Source organism: Canis aureus, chromosome 16 (genome assembly GCF_053574225.1).
Source record: "Canis aureus isolate CA01 chromosome 16, VMU_Caureus_v.1.0, whole genome shotgun sequence".
NCBI classification, from domain to species: domain Eukaryota; kingdom Metazoa; phylum Chordata; class Mammalia; order Carnivora; family Canidae; genus Canis; species Canis aureus.
In genome coordinates, this window is record NC_135626.1 from 45,514,514 (window position 1) to 45,534,093 (window position 19,580).

Consider the following 19,580-nt stretch of genomic DNA (forward strand, 5'->3'; position numbering starts at 1 on the left):
AAGGAAAGCTTACAAGAAGAGGCAAATTGAGAACAGGTCAAATCAGCACTGTTTGGGTTAGAAAATATGAAATAACCCCCCCCCTTTTGTTAAATAACTCCTTTTTAAAAAATACTTACTTATTTATTTATTCATGAGAGAGACAGAAAGAGAGAGAGAGGCAGAGACACAGGCAGAGGGAGAAGCAGGCCCCATGCAGGGAGCCCGACGTGGGACCTGATCCTGGGTCTCTAGGATCACACCCTGGGCTGAAGGCGGCACTAAACTGCTGAGCCCCCCGGGCTGCCCTAAATAACTCTTAAAAATTAGTTTACCTACTAAGGCTTTCCTCTTTCCACTTGGGCCTATAATGTAAGGTTCACAATCTAACCAGATGGAAAAGAGACAATGAAATAAACTCTTAATACCAAGTTTCAATGATGTGGACTGAGTAAAAACCCATTAATATGGAGATCCCAACTTCTGGAACACAAGTATCTAGGAAAGAGGCATGAGAAAAAAACACTGGCTTAAGTGCAGACAAGTGCAATTTAGTAAAATCCAAAATAAGGGAATTTAAATGTTAACTTGCAAAAAGAAGGTAGATTATCATGTGTCCTTGAATATGTCACTTTCCTACTTGCAGTGGGTTCTTCATTTCATGTTTCTTTCAGTTTTATTTTTAAAGTGAATCTCAAAGAATGTGTAAGACTATATTAAAAGGTATTACCAGAAATCTGCTTTAAGAGGAGGCAAATAATGCTTCAGTAAATCTAGATGGTAACAAATGACTTTAGGGCAGTGACTTTCAAACATTTTCTGAGCACAGCAACCTTTCTTCCAGTCTTTGGCCTGAGTCCACCCCCCGAGAACACAGAGCAGCTGCCCTGTCTGCAGCAGGCCCAGGCGGCCAGAGCCAGCCACAGTGCCAGCCAAGAGGAAAATCATCAACTCTCTTTCCAAGGGCAACTCCTTCTCCTCCTTCATGGAGTCTCTTCAGCAGGCCTTTTCTCAACTGAAAAACAGCGTTTCCTAAAAGGTTTTGAAATCAATCAACCCACTGTATTCTGTTTCTGCTTACCAACACACACACACACACACACACACACACCGAGGTAGAACAGATAATGTACAATCTCATTTTCAAATATAAACTTTCTCTAAACAGTTTTATGTTCATGAATTGGTGGATAAGGCACTCCTCGTGGAAATGGCAGAGATCTGGATAACAGAGGGGAAAAAAAAATGAAGCAGGGACAGTCTGGATACTGCCACTAGGAAGGAGGAAGAAGCAAACAGCTTAATACATAATTTTTCTAAACCTCCCAACTAATATCCTGACTACTGCTTTCAAATGGCAATAAACATAAACAAAAACTTACTGCTTCTCCAAGTTTATCCAAGTTATCCAGGAAATATTTTACAGATTCACCCTAAAACAAGAAGAAAATAGTTATTAGAGCTTAGAAATTGAAGATTTTGTTACAACAGTTTACATTAAACTGTCTGGTCGTACACTGAATCCAAACAGTTTGTTTAGTTACAAATTTCAGACGGTACAACTAACGCCACTAAGAACGTATACAGCGTCTGCCTCTGCCAGAGCTCCAGCCTGGTCAACTTCACAAATGCCATAGGCAGTCCCCCAGTAACACTCTTGGTTGACAGGATGTCATGTACACTTAGTGACATGAACAATCTAGATATCCAAAGGGAAGATGTAATTAAATAAAAGGTAAAAACTGCTTTTGAGATAAACATACAACTATAATTTATGGGGGATTCTGTCTACATTTTTCTTTTTTTTTTTATTGTCTACATTTATCTACCTGAAGTTGACACTGATGGTGGTTATCTTTAGTGACAGAGCAAACCAGAAATGAGGTGAGGACACCGTAAAATCTTTCAGTAAGAGGCACTTGTCTGGACAGACACACTTTGCTCCAGAAGATTTTGAATGCTGCCGTAGGCTTCATGTCTCCTTGGGTCTCTTCCTGAGGGACCAGCCTACTCTCTCTGGGCCCCAATATCTATTAGACTTCCAGTTAATTTTGAATATCTACACTATATAAGAATACATCCAAGGAGGAACTACTTGAACAGAGGACAGAGAAGAGGGGAGCCACGTGGGGCAAGAAGGGCTCTTTCAGGACGTTCTCCCTGTGTTTTTAGGTTCCGGCTTGTTTTCTACCACCAGGGCCCTGCACTCCGCCTGCCCATGGCTGTTGCTTCTACAACTTCCTGAAGGTAGTGCTTCTTTCACATATAGGAGAAATCACCTGAAGATCTTGGTCGTCTATAGGTTCTGCTCTGGGGCTGGGGATAGGGAGCAGGGGAGGGGTTGGGCAGGGTACATCACTGCCCAGTTGCTTCTGCAGTTGGGGTGACTTTCGGAACCAAACTGGGTCATAGGCCTTATAGAGGTTCTCAATTCATTTTGATCTCAGGATCCCTTTACACATCTTAAAATCTTAAGATTCTTGAGGATCCCAAACAGACCTTGTTTATGTATGTTATAGCTATTAATATTTATCATATTAGAGAGTATAACTAAGTAATTAAAAATATTTTATTTAAAATTTGTTTAAAAATATCAATAATAAACCCATTACATGGTAACATATTTTAGTATAGCTCAATAAAAGACAGTGAGATACTCATTTGCTTCTGCATTTGAACTGCTACTATAGGTCGTCCTGGCTGGCTATATACAGAAAATCTGGCCTGTTACAAAAATGTAGCTGGAAAGGAAGCATTTTAATAAAATATTTTCAGTAGTTTGCTACTATACCAATACTTGACAAGGGTAGTTTTAGTCATAGAAACCCTACCAATGAACTTTTCATACTTTGTGACATTGAAGTTCACTGGTTTACCCTGTACTTAGAATGGATCTGTCACCCAACCACTATTTTGTAACACCAGGCACCAATCAGAGGAACACGGTGGGTGAATAATACAGGTCCTCCAAACACAGGCCTGTTTCACTATACTACATTAATAACATCAGAATCATGAGCATCTCTTCCATCTCTCATAGAAGTCCTAAGTATTGGGAAGCTGACAAGCTCACAGTGGTGGACCAACTCAAGTTTTCCTAAACTCTGGATTTTCATTTCAAAGCCCAAGTTTTATCAATGGCAACAAATACTTTCCCAAGTTTTCCTTAAAGTGATAGGCTAACTTCACTTCTCTTCTACAAAATATCTGTCCAATGCTCAAGTCTGAATAAGTTAGTTGGTTTCTCAAGAAAAAATGGTGTTCCATGAAAAACATGGTTAGTTGGCTCACAATCCAACCAGCTGCAAAAGTGCTTTTCATCCTGCTGCCAGTACACTGCAGGGGTCTTTTAGTGCACCTCCGAGTCCACCACACAGAATAGGAAAGACATGGGGACTCAAAGGTCGAGATTTACAACAATCATTTTTAATGCTTATTTAGGAACAATCCTAAGTGGCTGTGTGTGTGGGGGGGGTGTGTGTGTGTGAAATGATAACCACTACTGCATGGTGGTGAAGAACACAACTCTGTGTGGGGCCGATGCCTGGACCTGTGCTAAGGTGCTGGCTGTTTACAGACCTCTGCTGTTCTCTCTGCACCATCCCGGCCAGTGTGAACAGTGAAGAAGGGGAGTAACAGCTTAGTATCATTATAAAGAGTGTTGACTTAACAACTCTCTTTATAGGGTATCAAGAATCCCCCCCCCCCTCCCCCCGCAATCTGTGGGACACACTTGGAGCATGGAGAAGTACATAGGTTGTGCACCTGTGGGGAGTCTGGCTGATTTCCTCACGATTGTAAGCAACGATAGATGATTTTGCTTTTTTCCTGGAACTTGTATTTATAATATCTAAAGATCTTTAGGAGATAGGAAAAATCGTCAAGGAATTAATTTTGGATTAATGAAGAGATTATCTGGACAACATTGTGTGGATTTTTTTTTTTTGCATTGTATCATGAATTTTAATGAAAAAATTAGTATTTTTGTGTTTTGATCGAGGTATATAGGTCAAAGGGAATCTGGGCTTAATCTATAAATATCAACATTTACTTACAGGACTGTTTGTACATCCCAAAAGTGTTTAAAAAGTAAAATTCAAACAAATAATGATTCTGTTACACTAGAGTCTCTTGGACAAATATGATAAAAGATAGTCACTGTAGGAGTCTAACAAAACTGTTACCTTTCAGTAATGTGTATATTGAATACTTATGTAATAATGTCAAATACCTTAAACGAAACTAGATTTCTAAAAAAGGTGTTTTTTGACTGGTAGTGTTGTATATTGCATGTGTTGGTTTTATCCTTGATTTTAGATTTAATATAAATTCACTGTGGAAACTGATAACTAGATAAAGGTACAAAGGAGGGAAGAGGCAATAGCCATCACCTCCAGCACTCAGGAAAGATCACAGTTAACATCTCAGGACATCTTCCTCCAATGCCTTTTTGTATAATTCACATTGTTGAAATAATTACAAACAAGTTTGTGTCCTGATTTCTCCACTTAAATAACTTAAGTAAATTTAATAGTCAAAATAATTCCCGGTATTTATTATGTAAAAAGTTAAATAAAACTGCTGATCTAATGCTGAATACTTGCATTGTTTTTAATAAACATTTTTAACATTTAAAAAAAAATAATATTGTGATAAATAGCTTTGAGTAGAGCTGTATGTGCTCTTGAATTATGCCCTGAGTGATCTCAAAAGAATTACTAAGGCAAAGAGGTTAAACATTTTCAAGATGCTTACTACTCACTGCCACAAAGGTTCTACTGACTCTCTCCTACCCAACAAGTGTGAAATTATGATGAAAATAAACTAAGTCGAGATCAGAGAAGATATCTTTTGCAGATGAGTCTGTAATAAACTAAGGTGCAAACTCTGACAGGCTCCACGCTGTGATCCCCAATGCTTCTCATTTCAGACCCCCTTCCCCCCAGAGCAATGGGGCTCTGTGTACCACAGAGAACAACAGGTTCCATATCCAAATTGACAATATAAGTTCAACTGCACAAAAACATATTTCAATTAGTACTGCTGTTTATCTTAACTAATGGCCAGATAAATGAAAGTTAAAGTCACCTTAAGATGAGCACATTGTCTAAAGCAGCAAGCTCCCCCTTTCCCCTGTAAAAAAATAAAGGCTTATGACCAACCCATTGTTTCTGAGGGTACAGAGAAGCTGCTATACTCATTCTAGTGAGCTTGCAAATTCAAAGTTTTGAGAAAGTTTTAAGTAGTATGAGGGAAACTTTTAGTGAACTTTTTTTTTTACCCATTGTAAGGAATTTATCCAATATAAACAAAATGCTACAAACAAAAAGATATTTTACTTAGTGCTACCTATGATAGCAAGGTTTGTAAGTCCATTTTTCCACCTATCATTAGGGAAATGATTTAATAAGCTTTAGTAAACTAATATAATAATATTCTATTCATCAAATAATTATTATTATTTTAATATAATCGCCACATATGACATATTTACACCATTAAATGCTAAATTACAATAGGAGATCACAGAGTGAAGGTTGCAAAGAAATGACAACCCCTCATCTACAAGTTTTTTGGTAAGCTTGCCTCCAGCACTTAACTGTGAGCAAAACCTGACCTGAACTGATGTGTTTCTTTACAGTCTTTATTTCTCCTATTTAGTAAAACTATTCAAATGCTTTGCTGCAAAACAATGGATATTCCATAATAAACAGCACATGCACTGTATTATCTTTCTGAAATCCAAAAAATGTGTAATTCCATGAACAAATCTGGACTCAAAGATTTATAAAAATGCATTTGTATTACGTATGCTTTAACTATTCTATTTAAATATGGAAAGGGCAGCTTTGTAGCTCAATGAGTGACTATATTCTCTTTTCAAGAAAGGAAAAGAAAATTGTTCCTAATTGTTCATCTCTTGGTGTTAAAAATATGAAAAAAAAAGTTTTTTTCCTTAATGCATCCTGATTTAAGTGCATTCTCTTGGAGTGTATCTGAGATCTTTTAGGTTCAAATTACTACAGGCCTCTGTTTATTGGGAATTCATAATCTCACCCAAATTAAATGATAGTAATTAGTGATATATCCATGTGCATGTTGTTAAATTTCAAATTCTACCGAAGGAAGCTTCATTGGTGTAATTTACACAGTCCTTTGTGCACTTGAGACTATATAAAATATTTATAATTAATTTCCACACATTTGATAGTGTGGATTATCTCTAGTACTTAAAGTCCCAAATAAAGTGCCCTATTGCCAAATGATTATACTATGCCACTATCACTCAGCCAGTATCTATTCAGAGTATAAATACTTTAAAATATTATTCCTATGAAAAACAGATCATGGTTAAAATAACTCCCCAAACATAAAAAATGATGTTAATTCACCATTTTAGACCACAGGTAATACTATGGATCCTTCCATTAGTCAGAAAATCCAGAGTGGGACACAAAAACGGCTTCAGAACCTTTTAATGTGCATGACTGTAAACTAATGTTTCCTTCTCTTAAGAGGTCAGTGCTTCCCCCCCAAATTAAGCTAATGTGAACAAGCAAATTTAAACCCATGCACACAAAGGCATGTGTGCACGCGCACACACACACACACACACACACACACACACACACACGAGCATGTGCAAACGTGTGTGCTATAAAAGGATGAGTATTTTCCTAGGAGAAATCTCCCACAGTAGCTTTAGAAGGTGTTACTGGAGGAAAAAAAGAGAAAATCTGCCTTTTTATAATCTCAAAACAATTCCAAATTTAAAAATATAAAATATGTGTTGTTTGCAATCTACTTACAAAGGACAGGGATGCCTGGGTGGCTCAGCAGTTGAGTGCCTGCCTTCCCTTTGGCCCAGGGCATGATCCTCGAGTCCCAGGATCTCCGAGTCCCATGTCAGGCTCCCTTCATGGAGCCTGCTTCTCCCTCTACCTGTGTGTCTCTGCCTCTCTCTCTGTGTGTTTCTCATGAATAAATAATAAATAAAATCTTTATAAAAAGTAATAATTACGAAAGACATAGAAAATGAGTATTAGAATCTCTGTTCTGTGTTAGCCTAAGAGGTTCTGAAGGTCACCTTCTGTTCCTGCTTTACTGCTCTTAGGCAAATTTTGTACCTAGTTCGGCACCCAACACCTGCTGGCCTCCTCTCTCTCCTCCCCAAAAATGTCTGGTGAATGAAGTATGAATTCCCAGGGGGAAATTTCCCTCAAATATTTTTTTCCTAATAGCTTCAGAAGTGACCAAAAAGTCTTCCAGTTGTCTATTATTAACTTCAAGGAAAAGATGTGAATTCTAGTCCTTTCTCTAACACTGGTCTGGCAAGTTTCTAAACTTCTCCAGGCCTCAGTTTAATGTCAATAAAATGAGGAAGTTTCATGGTTCCATGGATAATCATTGAAGTTCTGCTCTAGGCAACAATTTCAGTTTATACAATTGGTTTAAATTTAAATTCTCCTTTCCCTAAATCTCTCCATCTATTAATCTTAAATTCACTTTTGTTGTGACTCATTATTCAAGTTATGTTGCTTAATCTCTTGGTTAATACAGAGTGCCCACTTCGGCAGCACATATATTAAAATCTCTTGGTTAATATGGAAGTAACTTCATGTATTGGACAAGACACATCATGGGCCTAACACTCACTTTTTGTTGGTTATGACCTGAGACTCTGTTATTACCTTCCCCACTTTTTTTTATGTTACTAAAGAGAAATTTTCATAAAATTGCAAAAAGCCTTTTCACACCTATGACTTTTAAAATATAAGATGTTTCATGTCATCCCTTGGTTCTTTTTTCCTCTGTTCAGAGTACTGACTGTCTGGGTATGGCATGGCAGCCAGTGGGCTTGGGTTCTAGACACAAAATAGTATCAGTGAGCTTTAAGTTACCTCAAGAATAAGATGAGAGAGGTGATTAGCTCCAGTGTCCTGTTGAATTAAAAAATCCTATTCATTCTACAAACTGTATTTTGTAAGTTGTGTCAAAACTAGGAATCACCTCAATGTTGTTCCCCCATTCACAAGAATTATGTGTTATAAGGATTCTTTCTTTGCTTGCAACAAAATAAGAGGCCCTGAGCTTAAAGGTAACAGAGAAGCTGAGAACACAAATTAGGATGTAATTTATATTAAACAAATGTGTAGTCATAGTATGAGAAGCTTGGCAGTTTATTTGCCCAGTTCCTGAACAAGCGACAGATTTATCCAATACTCTCTTCTGCATAGCTAAAATGTATAAAGGACAGCATGTAGAATTTACAACTTCAAAAGGATGTGGAATTTAAGCTGGATTTATATACAGATTTTTAAAAAGCAAGGCATGCATATTCTAGATAAAGCAACTAGGGCAATGTGTAATAAGAATCTTAAAAAGTATCCTCATTGCAGAACTATAGGAAAAATCTATGCAAGTACAGCTGTGGTAGTAAACTACTATTGTGGCAGAAGGAAAGGCTGGTTGAGAGCTATTCGATTATTTTTCTTATGTAACTATACTCTAGAGCAAGGATCCTCCAACAATGACCCCCAGGGCCAAATCCAGCCCACTGCTTGTTTTCATGTAGCCCATTTCTAAATGGCTGGGGGGAAAAAATCAAAAGAATACTTCATGACATCTGAAAATGATATGAAATTCAAATTTCAGTGTCCATAAATAAAACTGTATCGGAGCACGACCTCAGTCATTTATGCACTAAGGCTCCTCCACGCCGCAGGAGCCACGAGCGGTCATGACATAGGCTGTGTGTGGAGCTCTCTTCACTTTGCACGACATAATGCGCTAACACAATTATAGCCTGAAAATATCAACGTCACTGGGACTGCCATAGCATGACTTTTTTTTTTTTTACTATGTTACTAACATATACCCATCAAAACAAAAAGCAAAAGAGGACTTTAAATGTCCTGCTTTTGAGGCACAATGGCATGTGGATAATTTTGATACAGCAAATTTGACGGAAAAGCACTGTGTTTATTATGCAGTGACATTGTGGTTCTGTTAAGAGAATATAATACACGTCCACATTACCAGACTAAACACTCTTCAAAATAATCCCAACTCACAGGAAAGCAACAACAACAACAGAAATCACAAAATGTGAAAGGGAATAGTTCATCACAGCAGGATTTCTTTGCAAAAGTAAAAGATGGAAAGAGACTGAAACTAAAGTCAATTTCCAAGTGGTTCCAGTTTGCTGGTTGAGCAAGGACTACCTTCACTGCTCAGTGTTTGTTTACTCCAGGAATCAGTGCCAAGTCTGAAGTGACTGAAAAATTCGCCTGTCTGAATAGTCTGTGTGGGAGAACTACAGATGAGAATCCTTTCAAAGAAGCTGAGAAAAGTCTAAAGCAGTACAAACTAAATTGCAATATGCCAGTATGTGTTACAACTGATGGTAGTAAAAGTATGTGCACAGCAGAAAAAAAGACAAATTTAGAAAGACTGTAAAAATGATTCCGTATTGCATGATTAGGTACTTTGTGTGAAGAACCATAGGGGTCTATCATGTTTCTGAACCAGAAGTGTCAACAATAAATTTAATTCACTCCCAAGGACTTGTCATCAGTTCTATAAATTTTTGTAAAAAATAGAATCTGAATATGCTGGTTTGTCCTATTACACTGCTCAATAGCTTAGCAGAGGTAAATTTTTACTGAGATTTTTAGAACGGATGAAATTGAATTTTTCTGAATACGAATGATCCTGTCACTAAAGCAGACCATGAATGGCTTTGGAAATTAACTTTAGATAAGACTTGGTTATATACCTTAAGGAATCCAACTCCAAATTCAAAGGCAAACGGTTTTTGCAACACTTATACTATAGTAATTCATTCAAAACGCTTTAATATAATTCATTTGCTCTCAAAAGTAAAACAAGAAGTGAGGCCTCTATCCTCACAAATTTGCAGCCTACATTTTTCCAAAATTAAACTATAGTTCCTATCGCATCCTGCAGACCCCAATGCAAGTACAAAGGGGATTTTCATATTTTAAAAATCCACTTTACTGCGCAATGTGGAGCTTCCACATAACCGTCAACTGGAAACGGGTAATTTGCAATGTAAATAACATGCCAGGAGGCAAACCCAGAAGAATCTAACAGAATTCTATAAATGTCTTCCAAGCAATTAAAATCATATGCTCATTTGGCAGTACCTATCTGTATGAAAAGACGTGTTTTTTTTTTTTTCCAAGGATGAAAAATGTGTAAAATCTCACTACAGATCAGCATTAATGAACATTTGCAACTAATTTTGATAGGGAACACTAACATTTGAACCCCAATTAAGCAAAATGTTATTCATCTCCAAAAGAATTCCACTCTTCTCATTAGTAAACCTACACTACAAAACACTGTATACAATTTTTATTATTGTGTTTTTGAATTTCACCAACAAAAAACTTGTGGAAAATTGTGTTTTCTCTTGTTATATAAATACCTACATAATGCCCTTGATTTTGTCTGTTGGCACACAAGGTCTAAAATATACTCCTAAAACTTGGCCCTTTTCAGAAACAGTTTTCTGACTTCAGTTCTAGACCTATTGTCTTATACCTGGCAGTGCCTCAGCACCTCTAATATGCTTGTTAAAAATACTAATTCCCAGGGTCAGAGGGTGGCTCAGTTGGTTAAGGTCCACCACAAATCTACCAAATCAAAAATCTTATTAATAAGCTCCTAACGAAGGGCCTCTAATGCAGCCATTCCTCTAATGTTCAGATCTGGATACCCATTTTACTCAAAATTGGATTTTATATCAAGTTCATGACTTTTAGTATTGATTACACGAAATCAGCTGTGGTTTTTTAAGCCTTGCAAAAATGCCAAGATTATTAAGAAACTAGATTAGAAACTTACTTAGCTTTAACTTATTGCAAGAGTAAGTTTCAAGTATCACTTTCGTTCAACTAGGTCTCACAGGTAAAACATTAGGCCTTCCTTTGACAGATCTGAATTATGACATAAACAGTGGCCTTAAGCCTACAAACAAGTAGAGCTTTCCCTTTCTTTCTCTTTTTAAAAATTGATTTGGTAACTCAGACATACCTTACTACAATTCTAGCTGCCTTCCTTTCCGCATCCCTAGAGCCTATTTTCAAATGTCTGCCAGAGTCTACAGCCTTCAGAGCTAACTCCCTGAAATTTTTATGATCAAAATTGATGACCCTGGTAATCCAAGTATAACACTGTGAAACTGCTATAAAAGCACAAATGAAAAAAATGATTAGAACCACTACTTATATTTTAGCACAGAACCCTGAAGAACTGAAAACCTCAATTAAATCTTCAAAATAATTTTACTTCTACAACAGACACTTCTACTTTGCATGATAAGATAAAGTAACTCAAGGTGCTTGATAAGAAGAATTCTATCTTTTTATCTGGTAAACAGGTAAACTTTACACTGTGGGATGAAAGGGTCAAATAAAATTCAATCATATGCAAAGTATAAGTAATGTATTAGATTTTGGTGTACTACTAAATAAACTGCCATCGTTTAATCCTGTAAAATGTTTACAATTTAACTGCAGGCCAATTAGGTGTGCCTGTAAGTGGCAGAAAACTCAATGAAAAAAGTCAATTAGAAAAAAAAAGTGAATTAAAAAGTATCCCATTTTTACATGTTGAGGCCCTTTTAGTTATGAGACCATCATTACCTAGAAGAGTTTCATTTTCTTTTTTTAAAGAGTAACTTATTTATTTGAGAAAAAGAGACAATGCGTACCCGTGCAAGTGTGAGCAGGGAGAGGAGCAGCAGTGGGAGAGCAAGACAAGCAGACTCCTGGCTGAGCAGGAAGCCTGATGCAGGGACTGATCCCAGGACCCCAAGGTCATGGCCTAAGCCAAAATCAACCAACTGAGCCATCCAGGTGCCTCTAGTTTTGTTTTAAAAATAAACATAATAGTATAAGAAATAGTAGAGAAAATCTATATTACCAAGGTATTTAAGCAGTGAGAAATTTTCTTCTGAAATCTAGGTATACATGTGATTCTGAAAATGAGACATAACTCAAAGTTAATACCCAGTTTCTCTTTATACAGAGAACCAACCACTAGCCAAATGCTATAAACAGCAAAACGTTTCCTGAAGAAGTACTAGTAAACTACAAAATAGATGTCTGTGTTCTAAAATGGCTAAGTCCTGTGGTTTAAAGCTGTTTACACACTTCCCATACATATTAAGTCTTTCAAAAGCAAGTTCGGAATGTTTCAAAGAGAAAAAAAAAAAAAAACAAGAGATAAGAGAGAAAATTAGAAATCTGTCTATTCCTCAAATTGATTACACCTGTGAATTGTACTGCCATATTGTATTGTACTTCCTCAATTGCCATAAAGTTTTGGTATGCCCATAATATGTCTTTTAAATTTTCATCAGTCTTATAATCCCCCAAACTAAGCCAGATCAAAGCCTCCTGAATATTTCATTAGGCAGGCTCATTAAGCATACATTTAGAGAAACCTATTCAAAAGGAAACATCCATTTGACCTATATGTATTTTAATTTTTAAAAATATTTTATTTATTTGAGAGAGAAAGAGAGCACATGTGCACAAATGGGGGGGGGGGGGGGCACTTGATTCCAGAACCCTGAGATCAAAATTTGAGCCAAGGACAGACGCTAACCAACTGAGCCACCCAGACGCCCCAACCTATATGTTTTTTTTAAATCAGTAATTCATATTTGTATTCTAGTAACTTAAGTCCAGCAAATATGGTGAAGCCATATCTAAATAAGGAGACTTAGGGCAATATTCTATGAATAGACTTTGTGCAATATAAGCCTTTCCATCTAGCATTTACTTATGTAAGTTCGCAGTAAGAATCAAATGCCAAATATAAATAAAGCACAAAACCAGAAAAGTTTGGGGTTAAAACTAGTTAATGAATGAAGACTTCATTCCATCTGAGGATGTGGCTAATAACAAAGGCTGATGGTAACATTTTTTATTATTTAAAGACTCAGTTTCTCATCCTATTTGTCCTTTCTCTATTCTCTTCACATAGTCATATGAAAATATGAAAGTTACCAAGATACTGCTCTGCTCATGCTATTTACCTAAATCTAAGATTCTAACATTTATACTTAATTTCCTAAAGACAGTAAACATAAAACCTAGCCTAATTATGAGTTTGTTCATAGCTTTGAAAATGACTCTAAAGTGAAAAGACCTTGAAACCATCCTATTTCAAATATTTGAAACATACTCTAACGAGTTCCAGTCTCCCCTCCTCCCACCATTAATTTTTTTTCTTCAAACTAAAATATGATAAACAGGCTAGTTTTACACACAGTACATGCACACATGGCACACACAAAACCCTCCCCTTGGTTCTCAGAGCTTGCCATGGGGCAGGTTCAGCTCTTCTTTCATTTTGTGCCCTTCCAACAATCTCATTTTGCCTGTCCTTCAAAGGACCTATTATTCTGTATCTCTGAGAAGACCTACCCTGTTTTAAAAAATAGCTTTCCCTTTTCATTTTTCTCTGGAAAAAAAGCATTATAAAGTATTGATGTGATACACAGCACATGTTTTGAATGAGGGTCATATTTTCACCTTCATTATGAAAGCATACTTAAAGTACTATCACTTGTGCATGTTTGGTTCACAAGCAACAAGACAGTATTTACTTATATCAAAAATATGTAAGTTATTTTTGTCAAAGGAAAACAGGTCAATCTTCAGTAGATTCCAACTGAATGCAGTTTCAAATTCTGGCTAGCATTTTCTATGTGTTATCACTTAAAACGTACAAAAGAGCCAAAAATTAGTTATTTAAAAACCACCCCAGTATTGAAAACATTTTTTTTTTCAAACTAAATACTTCTTCAGACTAATCTAAGATAGTTTATAGTAGCCTAAATAGAATTTCCCAAAAAGACTTTTGCCTAATTTAGGCAGTTAATTTCCATTTTCCTTGTATATAAACTAAAAAACAAACTAGTGCACAAAATTAAAAAAATCTTTGGACAGAACTAAGTTTTCACTTTATTTTGTAAATGTCCTTTTCTTGCTCTTGCTCACAAATTAATAAGTTCCTTTTTGCATCTAGTTTTTCAGTGAGGCTTATCACCAAAATAATTTAAGGCTAATGATCATAGTTTTCTAAAAGTATTCCTGTAGTCCTGTCAAATTCCAATTCATACAAAATGTACCATGCAGTTTAGTAATTCTACTACAGAAATCACAAAAAGAACCTTATTTTTATTAAAACATTTCATCCTGAAGAGAGAAAAGTGTAGCAGCACTACATTTAGTGAGTGTGTATAGTTACATATGTATCTTCTACTCATGTGCATGGACCTCACACACATAAGCTGTTCAATTTTGTTATCTTAAGTATCAATCATTCTCTAAACTCTAAAGCCCCTTCTTTAAAATAATATAGGCTTGAGTGGAAGTCAGTGTTCCTTTTTAAATCTTCCCTCAGGGACACCCGGGTGGCTCAGTGGTTGAACGTCTGCCTTCGGCTCAGGGCATGATCTGGAGGTCTAGGATTGAACTGAGTCCTGCATTGGGCTCCCTGCATGGAGCCTGCTTCTCCCTCTGCCTGTGTGTCTCTGCCTCTCTCTGTGTCTCTCATGAATAAATAAATAAAATCTTTATAAAAACAAAATAAAATCTTCCCTTAAACATTAAATACAAATTTTAAATAAGAGGAAAAAGTTTAATATGGCGGAGATGGGGTGCTAGGTCCAACAGACAGGGTGGCAACACAGTAAGATTTAGCCCATATTCCATGTTACCATTTAGCACCACCAGGTTCTGTTCCTAAAAAAATATAGGTGAGAAAGAATTTTACATGTAAGTCAGAAATTCACATCCATTTCTTGAAAGATGCCTTATCAGTTCTCTGAGAAAATCACCTCCTCCAGGAAATGCTAACATTGCAATATTAAATGAACAGGACATAAAATTGTACAGAAAGTACAGGAACGTTTAACTCCACTTCCAATACTGTTTTCAAATATTGGAAGGAAATACAGCAAAATGTCAACAAAGATGTCTTAGGATGGTGGTTAGGGGCCAACTGGATGATTTTCTACAATGGACATACGTATAGGTTTTAAAATTTAAACTTTAAAAAGAGCTAATCTGGATTCTGGAAGCTGTAAGTAATTTCCTCAAAAAACAAAACCAAAACTTTCCTACTTTTCAGTTTCCACATAACCATAACACTTAAAAAGCTTAGAGGTTTGAGCTCTGTAAAATTTCTTTGAAGTTAAAATACTTTTTTGATAATGGTCAATTACATATAATCCCAGCAGCATATAAAGAAACATTAAGCTCTGCCAGAACTAGAATCTTCAGTAGTACTTTTTTTTTTTTTTTTTTTAATTTTCAAAAAGAAATGACCTCAAGTGTTAAAAAAAGGAAAAAAGAATAGTTTTCCAACACAGGACATACTTCCCAAATACAGTTTCAATTCCCCTGCTATCTAAATAGAGGGGCCTGTCAGAGTCCTTGTGAATGCACACCAGATGGAAAGTTCTGCTCTCTGATGACGTGCTACAATGCATCTTGAAATCCCCACAACTCAAACATGCAATAATTGCAAAATTAATTAACATTAACAATCAACATTAATAAAGAAATTCTATGCTTAAAATCACACAGCAGATTAGGGGAAAATCCAGATGACTTTAGTTCCAGGTTACTGTTCAATTCATCATCCCAAACTCTTGGCAACAGAGAAGCTCCACACAGCCTACCAGAGCATTAACTACCTTCCCTTCCCCTATGTGCCAATCAATCAATCATGTCAGACAGCAGAGCAATACAACCTGTGAATGTTTCTGAATACTGATGAATGTGGGAAATAGTTCCAAATTTATATTGGCCTATCAGTTCCTGTTTCCAAATTACTACTGTTAACCGTATTATTAAAGGGATGCAGGAAAGCATGGTAGGGAGTATCAGACATGGGCTATGGAGTCGTACAGCCCTGAGCTTGAATAGCGGCTCTAATCAAAACTAGCTATAACCTTAACCTCTCCAGACCTAATGTTTTATGTATAAAATGAAGTGAATTGGACTCAGGTACTCTTTCATAGGTCTTTTCTAGGTTAGTAAACACTTAGCGATTCTGGATATTCTTGGCAGAAAAGCAGCAAATGCAATATACTATAGCATTTATCCTATCACTGGCAACCTCCGTGGGTGGACTTATCTGGCTTCCACCCGACTGAGAGCCTCCATGAAGGCAGCCACACACACAGTTTGAGCCCCCAGGGCCCACTCAGCCCAGAATACTGTGTGGGCAGGTACTCAATACATATCTGCTGAAGGAACAAAGGAACAAATGTGTTTAACTGATCAAGTTATTGCCCTCACTGAACAGGAAATGGTCATAAGTAAAACAATCAAGTATGAAGTAAAAAACTCTTCTGTGTTTGCCAGGCCTAACATTAACAGTATTATTAACTGGTAAAAACTCTGCTTCTGAGAGAATGAGATTCAAAGAAACTGGTTAATATAAACACAATCTCCTCTTGAACTCTGAAAGTCTTGAAAAAGCCCAACCTACTAAAGCCAGGTGGTTGAAAGTACTGCTAAAGGGAAATGAGAACAGTCAGATTCATCTCAAGTGAATCTTTGCTACTTCCTCACCTCTCTTCCCTCTTCGAGCCCTTGCAGCCAGGCTTCTCCCTCACCAGGTCACCTGCTGTAGTCAGCAATAATTTTCCCGTTATTTTTTGCCTCACTAGACCGCAGTGGCAGGAGGCACTGCTGTCCATTTGTTTCTTCTCCGAAACACTTCTTTGGCTCCCATGGCATCCCACATGTGCCTGAATTTCTCCTACCTTTCTGGCTGTGTCTGCCTGCATCCCCTCCCCTCTCTGAATGTTCTGAAGTGGTCTGAAGGTTCCTGAAGACTCCATCCTGAGCCTTATCCTCTTTTACACCCCTTCCTTGAGTAAATGTACACATTCTATAGACTTTAAATATCACCCCAATACAAGTAACTCCTGGATCTCTATCTATAGGCCAGAGCTCTGTTCTGGATTCCAGACTCATGCATCACAAAGTGTCTACTTAATTCCATCCATATGTCTCACAGAGATCTCAACCTAACATGTCCAAACTAAACTCTTAATCTTCCCCCTCAAATCTCTTTCTCACACAATCTTTAATCTTTTCATTTCAGCAAAAAGTACCACCATCCACCTCATTATTAAAATCACAAGCAGAGTCACTCTTCACATATGCCTCCCCTCCCTCCTCTCATCTTCAATCTGTCAGATCCCCATGATTCTCCCTACATAGTGTTCCCTGAAACCACTGTTGCTCTCCATCTTTACAGCTACCACTGACGACAAGCTGTTCATTCAGCAATAGTCTCCTAACCCTGGAACCGCTTAGCATCCAGGGGCTCTTGACAGATATTTGCTGACTGATCACTGTTTTTTCATTTGCCCCCAATTTCCACACTCCGGAAAGCTTTTCCCCACCTATGTCCCCACACCTGGTATGCCTTCTGCTGAACTTTCCTTGTCCTCGCCAGCTGCCCCTTTCTCATCCACAGGGTCCTTACTTACAGATCCCCTCCTCAGACCAATCTCTTGTTTCCTTACCGCTTCCTCTTCTGGTCCTTCAAAACATTTACCACGTGTGATTAGTTATTTGTTTGTTTATATATATATATATATTTTTTTTAATATTTTATTTATTTATTCACGATAGTCACACACAGAGAGACAGAGAGGCAGAGACACAGGCAGAGGGAGAAGCAGGCTCCATGCACCGGGAGCCCGACGTGGGATTCGATCCCGGGTCTCCAGGATCGCGCCCCAGGCCAAAGGCAGGCGCCAAACCGCTGCGCCACCCAGGGATCCCTGTTTGTTTATATTAATGTAGATTCCTCCAACTACCAAGATCAATGGGAACAGATACTGCTTTCATTTGATTCACTACCAAATATTCAGCAAGTAAAAAGGGCCTGGCTCATTAATAGGTGTTCAATAACATGTTACTGAATAGCTGCTGAGAGCTTTATCAGTTAGCTGTTATTAAGACTTGTTAAAGAACAGATCTGAAATCTGCTATCTGAGGCCTTCTTACCCACAGTGTCTTTTATGTTTGCTCTTCACTTTATCTATTTGAGAAAAGAATTACCATAATGAAAATGGATGCTCAAAATAATGCTCTAAACCTTAATACTTGCATTTAGTACAAAATATAATTACATATAAAAATATAAGATGAGGGGTGCCTGGATGGCTCATTGGAAGAGCACATGACTCTGGATCTTGGGGACATGAGTTCAAAGCCCATACTGGCTATAGAGACCACTTAAATAAAACTTAAAAAAAATAAAATAGAATAAGATGAACATACACATTCCCTTCAAAAGAATGCATTTCTACAGGATGAAAGTTAAAAAACAAAAACAAAGAGCCTTCTTTTTCAAAACAAAGATATTTTACATTATAGCCCAATGTGCAAAATGCTATTTAACAAGGTGAAAAATCTTGGTTTCTTATTAAACTTTAACACCAAACTTAAAACTGGTTGCAACATGTGATCATAACATAATTTTAAAAAGTCAAGGAAAAAAATTAAGCAAGTACATATAATTCTTCTGGCCTTAGTCTAGAATTGAAGTGTGTAGCATCTAAGTGGTATAAAGTCCCTATAATTTTTGAAGCTGTAGCTAACAAACAAGGATAGATCAGCTTTGTGAATACACAGCATTCACTTACTTAGGCTTTTAAAAATCAATAAACAGGAATTTAGGGACCGTCTCACATTTGAACAGCAATTTAAAAGCATGATCTTCTCATTTGTTAGACCTCTTATAGCATGAAGTTGGTCAAGCAATTAACTTGTGACTCTCTAGCAACTAGGAAAACCTAGCAGCTTCCATTTTTCTTTTACTTAATATCAATAAATTGATACAACTACACTTTACATCATGAAGCCTAAATGAAAATCATACAATGAAGTAAGATGACAGACTCCCTATGCAACTCCTACTAGGTAGTGTGTCTTGCTTAACAGAAAAATAATTTTTAAAAAGATTATCCAGGGAATAAGAGTAACCAGGACATTGAAAAGTGAAAGTCTCTCACACCAATTATTCATTAGTCTAGCCCTCTTAACCTTTCTAGAAGGATTAAAAGAGAAGAGAAATATCCCACTAACAGGCTAAATATGGCTGCTCTGGCTCAAGAAACTCAAAGATAGTATTCTATTTTAGCAATAGAATTAACACTGTTTGTTTGTTGACTGATATTGTTCTTAAATGCCAAAATCTATAAAATGTTTTTTTTTCCTTTAGGGGAACAGATTGAAATTTTGTTTATTCTGCTCCATAAGGAAACAGGTATTTCCCCCTTAGACTAATGGTTTTACATGGTTTTTACACATAATGATCAAAAGTTATAAAATTTCACAAAAAGTAATGTGAAATATTAAAAAACACTGTTCTGTATTTTGTAAGGAATATATATATTTTTTTACCTTGGGAAAGAAGTCCCAATACCCTCTTCGACCTGCGTACTCGCAAAGCCTCGACCAGCTGCAGGCACGGGACACGGAAAGGGAGAGAGAACACGTGTGTATGGGTGGAGGGACACCGCAGAG

At 37.0% G+C, this 19,580-nt stretch overlaps 1 protein-coding gene across 2 annotated transcripts in view; it reads right to left on the minus strand.

Annotated features, from left to right (window-relative positions):
* GNA13 (G protein subunit alpha 13) overlaps positions 1-19,580 on the minus strand; it is a 40,963-nt gene that overhangs the window by 10,565 nt on the left and 10,818 nt on the right. For both annotated transcript variants that reach the window (XM_077853694.1, XM_077853695.1), the window contains exon 3: positions 1,362-1,412. In XM_077853694.1, the coding sequence (XP_077709820.1) occupies positions 1,362-1,412 (51 nt within the window). The remainder of the gene's footprint in view (positions 1-1,361; positions 1,413-19,580) is intronic.